Raw genomic sequence first — 19,614 nt, 5'->3', positions numbered from 1 at the left:
TTATTTATTAATTGTGTGTTTCTTGTGCCATATTTATTATCTGTTTCATGACTGTGATTCTTTGTCATTATGTTGTTGATAGTATGTCCTTAATCTATTATTTATCAATTTATTTATTATGTACAATTACATCATGTTAATTTATTTAAATTCACCATTGTTTCTGTTTGTATGTGAAGTGACAAGGTAATTGATGAAATAATATACATAGCTATCTATTTTAATTAAATAAATACATACTTTTACCTGTTGGAATTTGATAATTTATTTATTTTCTCTTTATATGTGATGTGTGTGATGGACAAACACCCTTATAGAAATAAGACACTGTAATATTCATATGTGAATACATACTGAATTATAATTGGATGCATTTTACCGCCGTATCCTACTGTGCAGGGATTGGTTAAGACCACCCAGACGGTTAGGGCATCGTCAGTTGATCGTGGTTGGAGATAGGCGAACATGTAGTTGTAGCTAGTTAATAAAGAGTTATGTTAAGAAACATCCTGTAGTTCTGCGTTTTATTATTTGTACAAAGCGTACAAAGCAAGACATGGTGTCAGAAGTGGGATTACAATTAAAATTACAATCTAAATAAAATACAATTTCACTTATTTATTTATTACCTTATTTAACTTCAAAACAATAACTGTACTTCGCATATGTGGGTGTTTTTCATAAGATAAGGAAGATGTAAAGGAAAGGTACGTTTTTTTGTATTGGAACGAGACCAAAGATTATCTATTATATTGACAAGACTGACCATTTCAACAACGGAAACATGTCATCAACGATGGAAGGCAGGACAAATCAGGTGAGACCATTTTAGCCAATGAGAGGGAAGATACGCGTGTGACCAACAGGCACAACTAAGTTGTTTTTCTCAAAGTTGCTGGAATCCCACGTGAACCCACTTATATAAGTACATTTGTAACAGCCTAAACATTACGAAACTTCTATTCGATAAAGGCGCAGTTTATCCTCTCGCTTCGCCTCTTCCTCTCTGACGAGACCACTGAGCTACAGTTATTAAGAACGGACGGGATGGGGACTCTGAGGTATAATAATGCCGCGTTCATGTAATAGTCGGAACTAGGAAACTCGAAACTAGCAAACTCGGAAATTTACGAATTTCCTAGTTCCGAATAGTAGTTGAACGCGTTATAACAACGGACCGGACCCATACGATCGGTCACACACTGTCGCTTCTTTTTGACGTCATTTTCGGCTGCGACGCAAAAACATTTTTTTTTCATTTCGGAAAGCTTTCGGTAAAGGAATTAACGTTAGCTGGCTAATACAACGGGCAAGAATTAGCCACCGATCAACAAGTAACGGTAAGCGAGAATCCCTCATGTCACACCGAGTGTACATAATACTACATTTGGCCTGTTGGCATTGCCAGACGTTTTGTAGAGGGATTCGCGCATTTAATATGAATGGGGGATGCACGATGGATGGAAGCCTCTCTCTCATCCGTAGCTAGCTAGCTTGCTGTTGTTCAAGAGGGCGGTAGTGTCTTTGCTGTTGCGTGTTGTTGAGCTTTCTACTGAAAAGCTGTATATTGTCACGCGAAATCAGAGCGTAGACCTTTCATTCAGCGAAGTTTCGCATTAGCCCACAGTGCGTCACTAGCTCACAGTATCTGATGGTCAGTCTGCCAGTTCCGATATAATGTCCATGCAACAGGATACGCCTCCTGTGATGTGCTTCTGTCTATCAGATGTCAGCCGTCAAACATCATTCAGTTGATGTTCAGTACCAAATGACAGATAGCTGAATAATGTCTGAATATATAATTGACATAGCCAGATCTTATATGTTCATACTTCTCTTGCAGCAGGATGAACCTGGATCCTGGCTGGCTGCTGCTCCTATCCATCTCTCTGGAGGTTTGGTCAGTGCCCCTCGACCGCAATGCAACCCCCCAGGAAGCACAGCCTCCCCAGGAGGACAAACAGGAGGATAATGTGGTACGCCTTTGGTGTGTGTGTGTGTGTGTGTGTGTGTGTGTGTGTGTGTGTGTGTGTGTGTGTGTATCCATGTGTGATGTCATATGTATGTGTGTGTGTGTGTGTGTGTGTGTGTGTGTGTGTGTGTGGTTGCCTGTCCGTTGCAGGACACAGGCCTATACTATGACCGGTATCTGAGAGAGGTGATTGAGGTGCTGGAGACAGATCCCCACTTCAGAGAGAAACTCCAGACTGCCAACACAGAGGACATCAAGGTCTGTCTCTGTCTCTGTCTCTGTCTCTGTCTCTCTCTCTCTCTCTCTCTCTCTCTCTCTCTCTCTCTCTCTCTCTCTCTCTCTGTTGTTTCTGCCCTTGTCTTATATTTTCTGACCTTTCTGACCTTTTATTCGTTTTTCAAAGTATTAACTCACTAAGTACCTCCTTGTGTAGTACCTATAATGTTACACAAGCCATCTATAGTAGGGATTGGCACGGGTTATTTGAATATCTGAATGGACTTTAGTATTCCATTACTTAATGGTCTATTTTAACAATGAAAAGGCTTGGTCTAAAATGCCATAAAAGTATCTATGTGACATTGCTACATAGCCTACAAGGATAGACCATTACATTAAACATTTTAATAACACAACAGTTTTATGACAGTTTTTATGAGTGCGGCCCATAAAGAAGATGCTCCGGTAGCCTTCACACGTGTAGCTTGTTGTTATTGTTGGTCAATCAATGTGGCGTTACAGTCGGAGGCTCAATGTGTAGCAAAGGAAGTGGGAGATTTCTAATCAATGCAAAATAGAATAACAATTACGGAATTAAGTTGGCTAAATGAGAAGGAGTAGGCTACAATGATCAACCAACATGTAAGCTGTTGTTTCATATGAATGGAGTTGTTGTAGACAATTACGGGGAGTGCAGCAAAATAGCCTCAATTAGCCTTTCTACTTTAGCTAGCTAGCTGGCTAACTTAGCTGGCTACTGTATCCAGCTAGCTTCTTTACAACGATTTGGTTCAGTCAAGACCGGTACTACCAGATGGTATGATAGATAACTTGTTGCTGCCATAGGTTTTATAACTAGCACGAGTCGGTTTGTCTACTTTCTCTCTCTCTGTGCCACACACAGACTGTCACACACCGGCCCCTGCTCCTCTCTCGCACCTCACTTACCCTTCTGCTGAACCGCGTAGGGTACTGTTTTCTTTAAAACATGTATTTTGACAATCCAGGTATCCGAAGAAAAAAAAAATCATATTATTTGAATAGTGAAATAATTTAAAATGCCCATCCCTAATCTATAATGTACATACTGTATGTCGAGTATGTATAAATTCTTTGTCTATACATTCTGTCTGTATTCTGTCTATGTTCTGTTTATTGTGGCAGCATCAAGTCCCTGGGTCAAGTTGCTGGTACATGTACAGTAAATGTCCTTGGTGAATCTGATATGTGTCTGACTGACTGTCCATCTTCTTCAGAATGGTCGTCTCAGCAAGGAGCTGGACCTTGTGGGGCACCATGTTAGAACTCGTCTGGATGAGCTGAAGAGACAGGAGGTGTCTCGCCTCAGGATGCTGCTCAAAGCCAAACTGGACAGCACCAACACACAGAGTGAGGGTTTCTAAAGGCCTGGAAGACCAAGTTTATATATGTTTTCTCAGTCACTTGTTAAAACCCCTCTGTTTATCCTCAAGGTTTACAGATGGACCATGCCTCTCTGTTGAAGCAGTTTGAACACCTGGATCCACACAATCAGAACACCTTTGAGGCCAAAGACCTTGAGCTGCTCATCTCAACGGTAATGCAGTGAGCATAGAGTCCAGGGCCTGTATTTGTATTCATAGAACATCTAAGAGTAGGTGCAGATCTAGGATCAGTTTAGCCTTTTCAAATAACATTTTATTGATACACATATTGATTGTGTACACAATCACATATTTATCAGATGTTATTGCGGGTCTAGCGAAATGCTTGTGTTCCTAGCTCCAATAGTGCAGTAGTATCTAACAATTCACAACAGTACACACACATCTAAAAGTAAAAGAAGGGAATGAAGAAATATATAAATATTAGGACGAGCAATGTCTGAGTGGCATTGACTAGAATACAGTAGAAGAGAATACAGTATATACTGTACATATGAGATGAGTAAAGCAGAATGTAAACATTATTAAAGTGACTAGTATTTCATTATTAAAGTGGCCAGTGATTCCATGTCTATGTAAAGTCTATAGGGCAGCAGCCTCTAAGGTGCAGGGTTGAGTAACCGGGTGGTAGCCGGCTAGTGATGGCTATTTAACATTCTGATGACCTTGAGATAGAAGCTGTTTTTCAGTCTCTCGGTCCCAGCTTTGATGCTTCTGTACTGACCTCACCTTCTGGATGATATCGGGGTGAACAGGCTGTGGCTCGGGTGGTTGATGTCCTTTTTAGTCTTCCTGTGACATCGGGAGCTGTAGGTGTCCTGGAGGGCAGGCAGTGTGCCCCCAGTGATGCGTTGTACAGACCGCACCACCCTTTGAAGAGCCCTGCGGACCATTTCAGATTTAGTGATGTGTACGCCGAGGAATTTGAGGGTACTATGGTGTTGAAAGCTGAGCTACAGTCAATGAACAGCATTCTTACGTAGGTATTCCTCTTGTCCAGATGGGATAGGGCAGTGTGCAGTGCGATGGCGATTACATCGTCTGTGGATCTATTGAGGTGGTAAGCAAATTAATGTGGGTCTAGGGTGTAAGGTAGCGGTGATATGATCCTTAACTAGCCTCTCAAAGCACTTCATGATGACAGAAGTGAGTGCTACGGGGCAATAGTCATTTAGTTCACAGTTACCTATGCTTTCTTGGGTACAGGAACAATGGTGGACCTCTTGAAGGAAGTGGGGACAGCAGACTGGGATAGGGAGAGATGGAATATGTCTGTAAACACTCCAGACAGCTAGTCTGCACATGCTCTGAGGACGCTTCTAGGGATGACGTCTGGGCTGGCATTCTTGCGAGGGTTACCACGCTTAAATGTCTTACTCACATCAGCCACGGAGAACGAGAGCCTACAGTCCTTTGAAGCAGGCCACGTTGGTGGCACTGTTATCTTCAAAGCGGGCGAAGAAGGTGTTTAGTTCGTCTGGGAGCAAGACATCGCTGTCCACGACGTGGCTGGTTTTCCCTTTGTAATCTGTGATTGTCTGTAGACCCTGCCACGTACGTCTCGTGTCTGAGCCGTTAAATTGCGACTCCACTTTGTCTCTGTACTGACGTTTTGCCTGTTTGATTGCCTTATGGTAGGAATAACTACACTGTTTGTATTCGACTATATTCCCAGTCAACTTGCCATGGTTAAATGCAGTGGATCGCGCTTTCAGTTTTGTGCGACTGCTGCCATCTATCCACGGTTTCTGGTTTGGGTTTTAATAGTCAGTGGGAATAACATCCTCTATACACTTCCTGATGAACTCAGTCACCGTCAGACCAGCGATTACTAGACCTTAGCACGGGTACTTCCTGTTTGAGTTTCTGCCTATAGGAAGGGAGGAGCAAAATGGAGTCGTGATCTAATTTGCCGAAGGGACGGTGGGGGAGGGCCTTGTAGGCATTTCGAAAGAGTTGCAGTGGTGTAGTGTTTTATCAGAGCGAGTACTACAATCAATGTCTTGATAGAACTTCGGTAGCGTTTTCCTCAAATTTGCTTTGTTAAAATCCCCAGCTACAATAAATGCGGTCTCAGGATATGTGGTTTCCAGTTTGCATAAAGTCCAGTGTAGTTCCTTGAGGGTCGTTGTGGTATTGGCTTGAGGGGGAATATACACGGCTGTGACTAGAACCGGAGAGAATTCTCTTGGGAGGTAATACGGTCGGCATTTGAATTTGAGGTATTCTAAATCGGGTGAACAAAAGGACTTGAGTTCCTGTATGTTATCACAATCACACCATGAGTAGTTAATCATGAAACATACACCACTGCCCTTCTTCCCTGGGAGTTCTTTATTCCTGTCTGCGCAATGTACTGAGAACCCAGCTGGCTTTATGGACGGGGACAGTATGTCCTGAGAGAGCCATGATTCCGTGAAACAGAGTATGTTACAGTCCCTGATGACTCTCTGGAGGGGGGTCCTTGCCCTGAGCTCATCTACTTTATTGTCCAGAGACTGAACATTAGAGAGTAATATACTTGGAAGCAGTGGAGGGTGTGCAAGCCTCCTGAGTATTCGGGAAAGTCGTATTCCTGGTTGTAATGCTGGTGAGTTACCGCCGCTCTGATTTCCAAAAGTTATTTCCGGCTCTATGTAATGACACAAAAAACGTTGTGGGCTAATAATGTAAGAAATAACACCCAAAAAAACGAAATACTGCAAAGTTGCTTAAGCGCTAGAAGCAGGGCTGCCATGTCTGTCTGTCGACGCCATCTTTTATCATAATTAATGCGATTATATTGGGTGCTAATCCTAGATCAGCATTCCTACTCTGGAATGCGTTATGAATATGTATCATAACACTGGAGTTGATGTACTTCATTATCCCCTCATCCTTGTCCTCGCTCCCTGCTAGGTCAATGTACATCAGTATCACCCTCATCCTTGTCCTCTTTCTCCCTGCTAGGCCAATGTACATCAGTATCCCCCTCATCCTTGTCCTCTGTCTCCCTGCTAGGTCAATGTACATCAGTATCCCCCTCATCCTTGTCCTCTGTCTCCCTGCTAGGTCAATGTACATCAGTATCTCCCTCATCCTTGTCCTCTGTCTCCCTGCTAGGCCAATGTACATCAGTATCACCCTCATCCTTGTCCTCGCTCCCTGCTAGGTCAATGTACATCAGTATCCCCCTCATCCTTGTCCTCTGTCTCCCTGCTAGGCCAATGTACATCAGTATCTCCCTCATCCTTGTCCTCTGTCTCCCTGCTAGGTCAATGTACATCAGTATCCCCCTCATCCTTGTCCTCTGTCTCCCTGCTAGGTCAATGTACATCAGTATCTCCCTCATCCTTGTCCTCTGTCTCCCTGCTAGGTCAATGTACATCAGTATCACACTCATCCTTGTCCTCGCTCCCTGCTAGGCCAATGTACATCAGTATCACCCTCATCCTTGTCCTCTGTCTCCCTGCTAGGCCAATGTACATCAGTATCACCCTCATCCTTGTCCTCGCTCCCTGCTAGGCCAATGTACATCAGTATCTCCCTCATCCTTGTCCTCTGTCTCCCTGCTAGGTCAATGTACATCAGTATCTCCCTCATCCTTGTCCTCTGTCTCCCTGCTAGGTCAATGTACATCAGTATCTCCCTCATCCTTGTCCTCTGTCTCCCTGCTAGGTCAATGTACATCAGTATCACACTCATCCTTGTCCTCGCTCCCTGCTAGGCCAATGTACATCAGTATCACACTCATCCTTGTCCTCGCTCCCTGCTAGGCCAATGTACATCAGTATCACACTCATCCTTGTCCTCTGTCTCCCTGCTAGGCCAATGTACATCAGTATCACACTCATCCTTGTCCTCGCTCCCTGCTAGGCCAATGTACATCAGTATCACCCTCATCCTTGTCCTCGCTCCCTGCTAGGCCAATGTACATCAGTATCACACTCATCCTTGTCCTCGCTCCCTGCTAGGCCAATGTACATCAGTATCTCCCTCATCCTTGTCCTCTGTCTCCCTGCTAGGCGAATGTACATCAGTATCTCTCTCATCCTTGTCCTCTGTCTCCCTGCTAGGTCAATGTACATCAGTATCTCCCTCATCCTTGTCCTCTGTCTCCCTGCTAGGCCAATGTACATCAGTCTCCCCCTCATCCTTGTCCTCTGTCTCCCTGCTAGGTCAATGTACATCAGTATCTCCCTCATCCTTATCCTCTTGTCTCCCTGCTAGGCCAATGTACATCAGTATCTCCCTCATCCTTGTCCTCTTGTCTCCCAGCTAGGCCAATGTACATCAGTATCTCCCTCATCCTTGTCCTCTGTCTCCCTGCTAGGCCAATGTACATCAGTATCCCCCTCATCCTTGTCCTCTGTCTCCCTGCTAGGTCAATGTACATCAGTATCCCCCTCATCCTTGTCCTCTGTCTCCCTGCTAGGTCAATGTACATCAGTATCTCCCTCATCCTTGTCCTCTGTCTCCCTGCTAGGCCAATGTACATCAGTATCACCCTCATCCTTGTCCTCGCTCCCTGCTAGGTCAATGTACATCAGTATCCCCCTCATCCTTGTCCTCTGTCTCCCTGCTAGGCCAATGTACATCAGTATCTCCCTCATCCTTGTCCTCTGTCTCCCTGCTAGGTCAATGTACATCAGTATCCCCCTCATCCTTGTCCTCTGTCTCCCTGCTAGGTCAATGTACATCAGTATCTCCCTCATCCTTGTCCTCTGTCTCCCTGCTAGGTCAATGTACATCAGTATCACACTCATCCTTGTCCTCGCTCCCTGCTAGGCCAATGTACATCAGTATCACCCTCATCCTTGTCCTCTGTCTCCCTGCTAGGCCAATGTACATCAGTATCACCCTCATCCTTGTCCTCGCTCCCTGCTAGGCCAATGTACATCAGTATCTCCCTCATCCTTGTCCTCTGTCTCCCTGCTAGGTCAATGTACATCAGTATCTCCCTCATCCTTGTCCTCTGTCTCCCTGCTAGGTCAATGTACATCAGTATCTCCCTCATCCTTGTCCTCTGTCTCCCTGCTAGGTCAATGTACATCAGTATCACACTCATCCTTGTCCTCGCTCCCTGCTAGGCCAATGTACATCAGTATCACACTCATCCTTGTCCTCGCTCCCTGCTAGGCCAATGTACATCAGTATCACACTCATCCTTGTCCTCTGTCTCCCTGCTAGGCCAATGTACATCAGTATCACACTCATCCTTGTCCTCGCTCCCTGCTAGGCCAATGTACATCAGTATCACCCTCATCCTTGTCCTCGCTCCCTGCTAGGCCAATGTACATCAGTATCACACTCATCCTTGTCCTCGCTCCCTGCTAGGCCAATGTACATCAGTATCAACCTCATCCTTGTCCTCTTTCTCCCTGCTAGGCCAATGTACATCAGTATCCCCCTCATCCTTGTCCTCGCTCCCTGCTAGGCCAATGTACATCAGTATCCCCCTCATCCTTGTCCTCTGTCTCCCTGCTAGTTCAATGTACATCAGTATCTCCCTGATCCTTGTCCTCTGTCTCCCTGCTAGGCCAATGTACATCAGTATCACCCTCATCCTTGTCCTCGCTCCCTGCTAGGTCAATGTACATCAGTATCCCCCTCATCCTTGTCCTCTGTCTCCCAACTAGGCCAATGTACATCAGTATCTCCCTCATCCTTGTCCTCTGTCTCCCTGCTAGGTCAATGTACATCAGTATCCCCCTCATCCTTGTCCTCTGTCTCCCTGCTAGGCCAATGTACATCAGTATCACCCTCATCCTTGTCCTCGCTCCCTGCTAGGCCAATGTACATCAGTATCTCCCTCATCCTTGTCCTCTGTCTCCCTGCTAGGCCAATGTACATCAGTATCTCCCTCATCCTTGTCCTCTGTCTCCCTGCTAGGCCAATGTACATCAGTATCCCCCTTATCCTCTGTCTCCCTGCTAGGCCAATGTACATCCGTATCCCCCTTGTCCTTGTCCTCTGTCTTCCTGCTAGGCCAATGTACATCAGTATCACCCTCATCCTTGTCCTCGCTCCCTGCTAGGTCAATGTACATCAGTATCCCCCTCATCCTTGTCCTCTGTCTCCCTGCTAGGCCAATGTACATCAGTATCTCCCTCATCCTTGTCCTCTGTCTCCCTGCTAGGTCAATGTACATCAGTATCCCCCTCATCCTTGTCCTCTGTCTCCCTGCTAGGTCAATGTACATCAGTATCTCCCTCATCCTTGTCCTCTGTCTCCCTGCTAGGTCAATGTACATCAGTATCTCCCTCATCCTTGTCCTTTGTCTCCCTGCTAGGCCAATGTACATCAGTATCACACTCATCCTTGTCCTCGCTCCCTGCTAGGCCAATGTACATCAGTATCACACTCATCCTTGTCCTCGCTCCCTGCTAGGCCAATGTACATCAGTATCACACTCATCCTTGTCCTCTGTCTCCCTGCTAGGCCAATGTACATCAGTATCACACTCATCCTTGTCCTCGCTCCCTGCTAGGCCAATGTACATCAGTATCACACTCATCCTTGTCCTCGCTCCCTGCTAGGCCAATGTACATCAGTATCACACTCATCCTTGTCCTCTGTCTCCCTGCTAGGCCAATGTACATCAGTATCACACTCATCCTTGTCCTCGCTCCCTGCTAGGCCAATGTACATCAGTATCACACTCATCCTTGTCCTCGCTCCCTGCTAGGCCAATGTACATCAGTATCACCCTCATCCTTGTCCTCGCTCCCTGCTAGGCCAATGTACATCAGTATCACACTCATCCTTGTCCTCGCTCCCTGCTAGGCCAATGTACATCAGTATCACCCTCATCCTTGTCCTCTTTCTCCCTGCTAGGCCAATGTACATCAGTATCCCCCTCATCCTTGTCCTCTGTCTCCCAACTAGGCCAATGTACATCAGTATCTCCCTCATCCTTGTCCTCTGTCTCCCTGCTCGGCCAATGTACATCAGTATCTCCCTCATCCTTATCCTCATGTCTCCCTGCTAGGCCAATGTACATCAGTATCTCCCTCATCCTTGTCCTCTGTCTCCCTGCTAGGCGAATGTACATCAGTATCTCTCTCATCCTTGTCCTCTGTCTCCCTGCTAGGTCAATGTACATCAGTATCTCCCTCATCCTTGTCCTCTGTCTCCCTGCTAGGCCAATGTACATCAGTCTCCCCCTCATCCTTGTCCTCTGTCTCCCTGCTAGGTCAATGTACATCAGTATCTCCCTCATCCTTATCCTCTTGTCTCCCTGCTAGGCCAATGTACATCAGTATCTCCCTCATCCTTGTCCTCTTGTCTCCCAGCTAGGCCAATGTACATCAGTATCCCCCTCATCCTTGTCCTCTGTCTCCCTGCTAGGCCAATGTACATCAGTATCCCCCTCATCCTTGTCCTCTGTCTCCCTGCTAGGCCAATGTACATCAGTATCCCCCTCATCCTTGTCCTCTGTCTCCCTGCTAGGCCAATGTACATCAGTATCCCCCTCATCCTTGTCCTCTGTCTCCCTGCTAGGCCAATGTACATCAGTATCCCCCTCATCCTTGTCCTCGCTCCCTGCTAGGCCAATGTACATCAGTATCATCCTTGTCCTCGCTCCCTGCTAGGCCAATGTACATCAGTATCTCCCTCATCCTTGTCCTCTGTCTCCCTGCTAGGCCAATGTACATCAGTCTCTCCCTCATCCTTGTCCTCTGTCTCCCTGCTAGGCCAATGTACATCAGTATCTCCCTCATCCTTGTCCTCTGTCTCCCTGCTAGGCCACTAAAGACCTAGAGAACTACGATGCAGAGAGACACGATGAGTTCAAACGCTATGAGATGCTGAAGGAGCACGAGAGACGGGAGTACCTCAAGGGTCTAGACCAGGAGAAGAGAGAGAAGGAGGAGAAGAGGATGGAGGAGCTAAAGGATAAACACCGCAAGCACCCCAAGGTCAACGCTCCGGTGAGAGAGACAGACGGAGAGAGCGAGTAAGATGGAGGGAATGCTTTTTGTATGCGAGACCAGTAGAATGGAATTTCTCTCTTTTTTTCTCTCCCTTTCTTTTCTGTCTCTCCATCAGGGCAGTGTAGCTCAACTGCGTGAGGTATGGGAGGAGACTGATGGACTGGACCCCACAGAGTTTAACCCAAAGACCTTCTTCAAACTGCATGGTCAGTTAAGCTGCACTCTACTATTACATGATAATGACATTTTGTATGTGTTCAAATAATGTTTATTTTCCTCCCTGTAGATGCGAATGGAGATGGTGTTTTAGATGAGCAGGAACTAGAGGCCCTCTTTGCCAAAGAGGTAACGCACATTCCCCTCACGTGTGTGTGTCCGTGTCCGTGCGGTATAGTAACAGCCTTCTCCTGCCCTCTACCACCAGCTGGAGAAGGTCTACGACCCAAAGAATGAGGAGGACGATATGATGGAGATGGAGGAAGAGCGGCTGAGGATGAGGGAGCATGTCATGAAGAACGTTAGTATTGTTTGGATTTCTACCTTCTCTGTTTTAACCCTCCTGTTTTTCCTTGTTTCTGTGTCTTTATCCCTCTCTCCTCTCTCTGTTCACCTCTCATCCTCTCTCCTCTCTCTGTTCACCTCTCATCCTTTCACTCTCTCTGTTCACCTCTCATCCTTTCACTCTCTGTCTGTTCACCTCTCATCCTTTCACTCTGTCTGTTCACCTCTCATCCTTTCACTCTCTGTCTGTTCACCTCTCATACTTTCACTCTCTGTCTGTTCACCTCTCATCCTTTCACTCTCTCTGTTCACCTCTCATCCTTTCACTCTCTCTGTTCACCTCTCATCCTTTCACTCTCTCTGTTCACCTCTCATCCTTTCACTCTCTCTGTTCACCTCTCATCCTTTCACTCTCTGCCTGTTCACCTCTCATCCTTTCACTCTGTCTGTTCACCTCTCATCCTTTCACTCTCTGTTCACCTCTCATCCTTTCACTCTCTCTGTTCCCCTCTCATCCTTTCACTCTGTCTGTTCACCTCTCATCCTTTCACTCTGTCTGTTCACCTCTCATCCTTTCACTCTCTGTCTGTTCACCTCTCATCCTTTCACTCTCTGTCTGTTCACCTCTCATCCTCTCTCCTCTCTCTGTTCACCTCTCATCCTTTCACTCTCTCTGTTCACCTCTCATCCTCTCTCCTCTCTCTGTTCACCTCTCATCCTTTCACTCTCTCTGTTCACCTCTCATCCTTTCACTCTCTCTGTTCACCTCTCATCCTTTCACTCTCTCTGTTCACCTCTCATCCTTTCACTCTCTCTGTTCACCTCTCATCCTTTCACTCTCTCTGTTCACCTCTCATCCTTTCACTCTCTGCCTGTTCACCTCTCATCCTTTCACTCTGTCTGTTCACCTCTCATCCTTTCACTCTCTGTTCACCTCTCATCCTTTCACTCTCTCTGTTCCCCTCTCATCCTTTCACTCTGTCTGTTCACCTCTCATCCTTTCACTCTGTCTGTTCACCTCTCATCCTTTCACTCTCTGTCTGTTCACCTCTCATCCTTTCACTCTCTGTCTGTTCACCTCTCATCCTCTCTCCTCTCTCTGTTCACCTCTCATCCTCTCTCCTCTCTCTGTTCACCTCTCATCCTTTCACTCTCTCTGTTCACCTCTCATCCTTTCACTCTCTGTCTGTTCACCTCTCATCCTTTCACTCTGTCTGTTCACCTCTCATCCTTTCACTCTCTGTCTGTTCACCTCTCATACTTTCACTCTCTGTCTGTTCACCTCTCATCCTTTCACTCTCTCTGTTCACCTCTCATCCTTTCACTCTCTCTGTTCACCTCTCATCCTTTCACTCTCTCTGTTCACCTCTCATCCTTTCACTCTCTCTGTTCACCTCTCATCCTTTCACTCTCTGCCTGTTCACCTCTCATCCTTTCACTCTGTCTGTTCACCTCTCATCCTTTCACTCTCTGTTCACCTCTCATCCTTTCACTCTCTCTGTTCCCCTCTCATCCTTTCACTCTGTCTGTTCACCTCTCATCCTTTCACTCTGTCTGTTCACCTCTCATCCTTTCACTCTCTGTCTGTTCACCTCTCATCCTTTCACTCTCTGTCTGTTCACCTCTCATCCTCTCTCCTCTCTCTGTTCACCTCTCATCCTTTCACTCTCTCTGTTCACCTCTCATCCTCTCTCCTCTCTCTGTTCACCTCTCATCCTTTCACTCTGTCTGTTCACCTCTCATCCGTTCACTCTGTCGGTTCACCTGTCATCCGTTCACTCTGTCGGTTCACTCTCTGTCAGTTCACCTCTCATCCGTTCTTTCTGTCGGTTCACCTCTCATCCGTTCACTCTCTGTCGGTTCACCTCTCATCCGTTCACTCTCTGTCGGTTCACCTCTCATCCGTTCACTCTCTGTCGGTTCACCTCTCATCCTTTCACTCTCTCTGTTCACCTCTCATCCTCTCTCCTCTCTCTGTTCACCTCTCATCCTTTCACTCTGTCTGTTCACCTCTCATCCGTTCACTCTGTCGGTTCACCTGTCATCCGTTCACTCTGTCGGTTCACTCTCTGTCAGTTCACCTCTCATCCGTTCTTTCTGTCGGTTCACTTCTCATCCGTTCACTCTCTGTCGGTTCACCTCTCATCCGTTCACTCTCTGTCGGTTCACCTCTCATCCGTTCACTCTGTCGGTTCACCTGTCATCCGTTCACTCTGTCGGTTCACCTGTCATCCGTTCACTCTGTCGGTTCACCTGTCATCCGTTCACTCTGTCGGTTCACCTCTCATCCGTTCACTCTGTCGGTTCACCTCTCATCCGTTCACTCTCTGTCTGTTCACCTCTCATCCGTTCTCTCTGTCGGTTCACCTCTCATCCGTTCACTCTGTCGGTTCACTTCTCATCCGTTCACTCTCTGTCGGTTCACCTCTCATCCGTTCACTCTGTCGGTTCACCTCTCATCCGTTCACTCTCTGTCGGTTCACCTCTCATCCGTTCACTCTCTGTCGGTTCACCTCTCATCCGTTCACTCTCTGTCGGTTCACCTCTCATCCGTTCACTCTCTGTCGGTTCACCTCTCATCCGTTCACTCTCTGTCGGTTCACCTCTCATCCGTTCACTCTCTGTCGGTTCACCTCTCATCCGTTCACTCTCTGTCGGTTCACCTCTCATCCGTTCACTCTCTGTCGGTTCACCTCTCATCCGTTCACTCTCTGTCGGTTCACCTCTCATCCGTTCACTCTGTCGGTTCACCTCATCCGTTCACTTTCTGTCTGTTCACCTCTCATCCGTTCACTCTGTCGGTTCACCTCTCATCCGTTCACTCTCTGTCGGTTCACCTCTCATCCGTTCACTCTCTGTCGGTTCACCTCTCATCCGTTCACTCTCTGTCGGTTCACCTCTCATCCGTTCACTCTCTGTCGGTTCACCTCTCATCCGTTCACTCTCTGTCGGTTCACCTCTCATCCGTTCACTCTCTGTCGGTTCACCTCTCATCCGTTCACTCTCTGTCGGTTCACCTCTCATCCGTTCACTCTGTCTGTTCACCTCTCATCCGTTCACTCTCTGTCAGTTCACCTCTCATCCGTTCACTCTGTCGGTTCACCTCTCATCCGTTCACTCTGTCGGTTCACTCTCTGTCAGTTCACCTCTCATCCGTTCACTCTCTGTCGGTTCACCTCTCATCTGTTCACTCTCTGTCAGTTCACCTCTCATCCGTTCACTCTCTGTCAGTTCACCTCTCATCCGTTCACTCTCTATAGGTTCACCTCTCATCCGTTCACTCTCTGTCAGTTCACCTCTCATCCGTTCACTCTCTGTCAGTTCACCTCTCATCCGTTCACTCTGTCAGTTCACCTCTCATCCGTTCACTCTGTCGGTTCACTCTCTGTCGGTTCACCTCTCATCCGTTCACTCTCTGTCGGTTCACCTCTCATCCGTTCACTCTGTCAGTTCACTCTCTGTCGGTTCACCTCTCATCCGTTCACTCTCTGTCGGTTCACCTCTCATCCGTTCACTCTGTCGGTTCACTCTCTGTCGGTTCACCTCTAATCCGTTCACTCTGTCGGTTCACTCTCTGTCGGTTCACCTCTCATCCGTTCACTCTCTGTCGGTTCACCTCTAATCCGTTCACTCTGTCGGTTCACCTCTCATCCGTTCACTCTCTGTCAGTTCACCTCTCATCCGTTCACTCTGTCGGTTCACTCTCTGTCGGTTCACCTCTCATCCGTTCACTCTCTGTCGGTTCACCTCTCATCCGTTCACTCAGTCGGTTCACTCTCTGTCGGTTCACCTCTCATCCGTTCACTCTCTGTCGGTTCACCTCTCATCCGTTCACTCAGTCGGTTCACTCTCTGTCGGTTCACCTCTCATCCGTTCACTCTCTGTCGGTTCACCTCTCATCCGTTCACTCTGTCGGTTCACTCTCTGTCGGTTCACCTCTCATCCGTTCACTCTCTGTCGGTTCACCTCTCATCCGTTCACTCTCTGTCGGTTCACCTCTAATCCGTTCACTCTGTCGTTTCACTCTCTGTCGGTTCACCTCTCATCCGTTCACTCTCTGTCAGTTCACCTCTCATCCGTTCACTCTCTGTCAGTTCACCTCTCATCCGTTCACTCTGTCGGTTCACTCTCTGTCGGTTCACCTCTCATCCGTTCACTCTCTGTCGGTTCACCTCTCATCCGTTCACTGTCGGTTCACTCTCTGTCGGTTCACCTCTCATCCGTTCACTCTGTCGGTTCACTCTCTGTCGGTTCACCTCTCATCCGTTCACTCTCTGTCGGTTCACCTCTAATCCGTTCACTCTGTCGGTTCAGTCTCTGTCGGTTCACCTCTCATCCGTTCACTCTCGGTCTGTTATCTATTACTTTTTTCAGATGTTTTCTGTTTTGACAGGTGGACATCAATCAAGATCGACTCGTCAGCCTGGAAGAGTTCCTTAAATCAACAGACAAGAAAGAGTTCAACAACCCTAAAGAATGGGATGTAAGTGAGTGAGGGACGTTGGGTCGTTTTCTAGTTTGTGTGTTGAGTCATGTCAGACTCGTCTTCCCCATCCCTCCAGACTTTAGATGACACCAAGCCGGTGTTCACAGAGGCTGAGCTCCAGCGGTTTGAGGCGGAGCTGAGGACTAAGGAGGAGGAGCTGGGTAGGAGGGCGGAGTCTCTTCGTCAGGAGCAGGATCTGCTGAAGGAGAGGGGCAAGGCCCTGGAGGCCCAGAGACGAGAGTACCAACAGGTGGATAGCCATACTATGAACAGCCAAATACTGTAGAATAAGCCATACTGTCACTGTAACAATTATATCTTCAATGGAATATGAAACTATGAGTAGCCATATGATGAAATGTTTGTCTGATTCTGTCAGGCAGTACTAGAGATGTCTCAGAGGAAGGAGAAACAGGCAGTGGAGGGGCAGCCTCCTACGGGTCCTAACGGAGAACTACAGTTCCACCAAGAGATGCAGAAACTGGAAGATCAAGGTGAACGGGATAGACGAGATAAAAAGGGCAGGGATGGAGTGAGTTGGGACCATTTTTGCTTTTGTTTCATCTGAAGGGTTCTTTCAGTAATGGAATGTTCTCTCTGGCGCTCTCATTCAGGTGCTAAAGCTCCTGTTGAACAAGAAGTCCAAGAGGCCCAGAATAACCTGCCTGCAGAACCACCACAGAACCTGCCCATACACACCTAATGCAGCACCCTGATACACATAGGGTTGCAATGGAAGGGTATATTACTGGAAACTTTCTAAGTTTACCAGTAAACTACCATAATTTTTGTAACTTTCAAGGAATATATGGAATATTATCAGATGACATCTAGTGTTTTTTTTTTTTGGTACTTCAGATTATCACAGGTGTTTGTGAGCGTGGTTACATGCGCACCATCATTTGATTTTGTTTAAAACATTTACATGCTTTGCAAGAAGAACGATTTCCCTAATAATCCTGTTTACGTCTGAAATCAGGCTACTGATGGGACTTCAGATAAATTCAGAGAATCAGCAATCTAAAAAAGAAAATTGACCACGGTGGCCAAACTTTTTTGCCAACCTTTTTGATTCTGAGTTGGGACATATAAAGTTTGTATGTGAAAACAATTTCTAATATGCATACTTTGTTTTTCCAAATTCTCGCATAAGAGGGAGTCTTGCGCTGGCTGCAAATCAAAAACACAGCTAGAATGCAATAATTTCAATGATTTCCTAGAAAACCAGATGTTTTAATCGGCGTATGCTTACTTAGATTTTGACCGTACGCCGATTCAAGATAAGCAGAGTAAGGTGTTCACATTACTATTTTCATACTTGGCCTACTGCCATAATCAGGTTAATATCGAATTATTAATGTGCATGTAAACATACTCATGAATTATCTCTGGCCCTCTGTTGTGGCCTTATCAGATGTCAAATATATACAGTAACTAAATCAGATGACAAAGCTGTAAAACATCCTAAATATAAACCATCAACGTAGTGAATGTTATTGGTGTTTAATATCAGGTTTTCAGAATAAAATATCCTTTGTTTCTTTTACACACTTTTTTATTTTACTATGTCAATATGTCTTTGTTGTAAATATTTTGGGGTCAAACTGGTGGCAGTTGTGAAAAAATACAATAGTTTGTGGAGGGAATTGAAAACAATGCAATTGTTGATTAGATTACATTTTCCAAAATGATTTTGGCTATTTTTCTCTTGAACCATATAGTCTATCCACTAGAAACTCATGGACATTATGGTCACAGATATACAAAATGTTATACTATATATGAATAACATTTCTTTAGTTCAAGTATAAATCACCAAAGTTACCATAGATCACCTGTTATTTACCAAAATTACGGAGGATTCCAGTAACTGTGGTAGCTGTGCAACCCTAGATACACACACGCTCTCGCAGGAACACATCTCTTTTACTGACACACATGTCCAGATGGGTACAGCAGATGACATCATACAGCACAACCCCAGTCAGTCAAGCACATCATATCGTCCCCTGGCACAGTCCTGGTGTTAACCTATCTCTGTGGTTTACATTTCATCTCAATAAATTATTCAACTCAATGGACCTAGCCTTCTTCATTTTTTAATTCTCTGTCATGCCTGTGAAATGACTGTCTATAGATATTCTGCCCTTATGTTGTCTGTCTGTGTTGTATACCTAGCTTACTATTTCCACTCTCCCCCCCCCCCTCCCAAATGTCAAATTTCTGATTTGTGACCCCTAACCCTTTCCCAGATGAGGTACATTGTTTGAATATTTACTTCCCAATCCCTTCTGCCTTCATACTCCTCTAGTTGACCTTTGACCTCTCGTGCCAATGACTCATTTGTCTATTGGTCACTGGGATCTTGCATGCTTCTGTACATTGTTATTCCAGCCTTGTCCCTTCTGTCATCACCCTTCTTATTTGAAATGTATTTTAAACATTCTGATGTGGTAATGAATCCCTTCGGTGTCTCTGTACTGTGCTCTCTTTTCCTCTGCTGTTGTCCAGTGGTATGGTTCCCTGGGGAGTATGTGCTCATTGTTGTTGCCTCCCATGGAATGGGTCCCCTGGCACACAGTGCATTCCTACCCTGCAGTCCATTTCCCTGACCCCTGGTGACCTCAATGATGACCTCACTGCCCCTTCTTTCTGGGTGGTGATACAGCTGATAGCTGTCAATCACTCCGCTGCTGGTGATATCACTGCTCAGGGATGGACATATCTGTGTGTTTAGCAATATCATTTTTCTTCAAAATGTTTTTTTTTTAATTCTCAGTCTGGTAGTAGGTGAGACAAGTATGTGACAACATAAAGGAGAGACAGCTGGATGTAATCTTAAGTTATGAGCAACATAAGTTCTATATGTGACCATTTTGAACATCTACAGTGGGGAGAACAAGTATTTGATACACTGCCGATTTTGCAGGTTTTCCTACTTACAAAGCATGTAGAGGTCTGTCATTTTTATCATAGGTACACTTCAACTGTGAGAGACGGAATCTAAAACAAAAATCCAATCACATTGTATGATTTTTAAGTAATTCATTTGCATTTTATTGCATGACATAAGTATTTAATCACCTACCAACCAGT

The 19,614-nt window shown here is 46.1% G+C and overlaps 1 protein-coding gene and 2 long non-coding RNA genes across 4 annotated transcripts; 1 reads left to right on the top strand and 2 right to left on the bottom strand.

The window, feature by feature from the left end:
- Positions 1-895: 895 nt before the first annotated feature.
- Positions 896-18,596, top strand: LOC115171482 (nucleobindin-2). Of its 2 annotated transcripts, none has more exons than XM_029728326.1 (13): positions 896-1,061; positions 1,844-1,976; positions 2,123-2,230; positions 3,448-3,580; positions 3,664-3,767; positions 11,343-11,528; positions 11,647-11,737; positions 11,818-11,876; positions 11,956-12,048; positions 16,426-16,515; positions 16,595-16,768; positions 16,898-17,012; positions 17,133-18,596. In XM_029728326.1, exons 1-13 carry the CDS (start codon positions 1,048-1,050, stop codon positions 17,219-17,221), a joined length of 1,389 nt encoding a protein of 462 aa, XP_029584186.1. In that variant the 5' UTR covers positions 896-1,047; the 3' UTR covers positions 17,222-18,596. The 2 variants fall into 2 exon arrangements, with proteins under 2 accessions (XP_029584186.1, XP_029584187.1); XM_029728327.1 differs by lacking the exon at positions 896-1,061 and adding an exon at positions 1,092-1,340.
- LOC115171485 (uncharacterized) lies at positions 13,754-14,339 on the bottom strand. The gene is made up of 2 exons (XR_003871206.1): positions 14,172-14,339; positions 13,754-13,957 (listed from the first exon to the last, which is right to left on the bottom strand). It is a non-coding gene; the product is annotated as an uncharacterized LOC115171485 (long non-coding RNA).
- Positions 14,367-16,318, bottom strand: LOC115171484 (uncharacterized). Its single transcript, XR_003871205.1, has 3 exons — positions 16,246-16,318; positions 16,072-16,204; positions 14,367-15,077 (listed from the first exon to the last, which is right to left on the bottom strand). It is a non-coding gene; the product is annotated as an uncharacterized LOC115171484 (long non-coding RNA).
- Positions 18,597-19,614: the final 1,018 nt, after the last annotated feature.

This window comes from Salmo trutta, chromosome 32 (assembly GCF_901001165.1).
Source record: "Salmo trutta chromosome 32, fSalTru1.1, whole genome shotgun sequence".
Lineage (NCBI taxonomy): Eukaryota > Metazoa > Chordata > Actinopteri > Salmoniformes > Salmonidae > Salmo > Salmo trutta.
Note: the sequence above shows the minus strand (reverse complement) of the source record. Positions and strands in the feature narration are given on the sequence as shown.

Coding starts and splice junctions, on each gene's coding strand:
- LOC115171482 (XM_029728326.1), top strand. Junction 3,768..11,342: donor TTGAGCTGCTCATCTCAACG/GTAATGCAGTGA, acceptor TCTCCCTGCTAG/GCCACTAAAGACCTAGAGAA. Junction 11,529..11,646: donor ACCCCAAGGTCAACGCTCCG/GTGAGAGAGACA, acceptor TCTCTCCATCAG/GGCAGTGTAGCTCAACTGCG.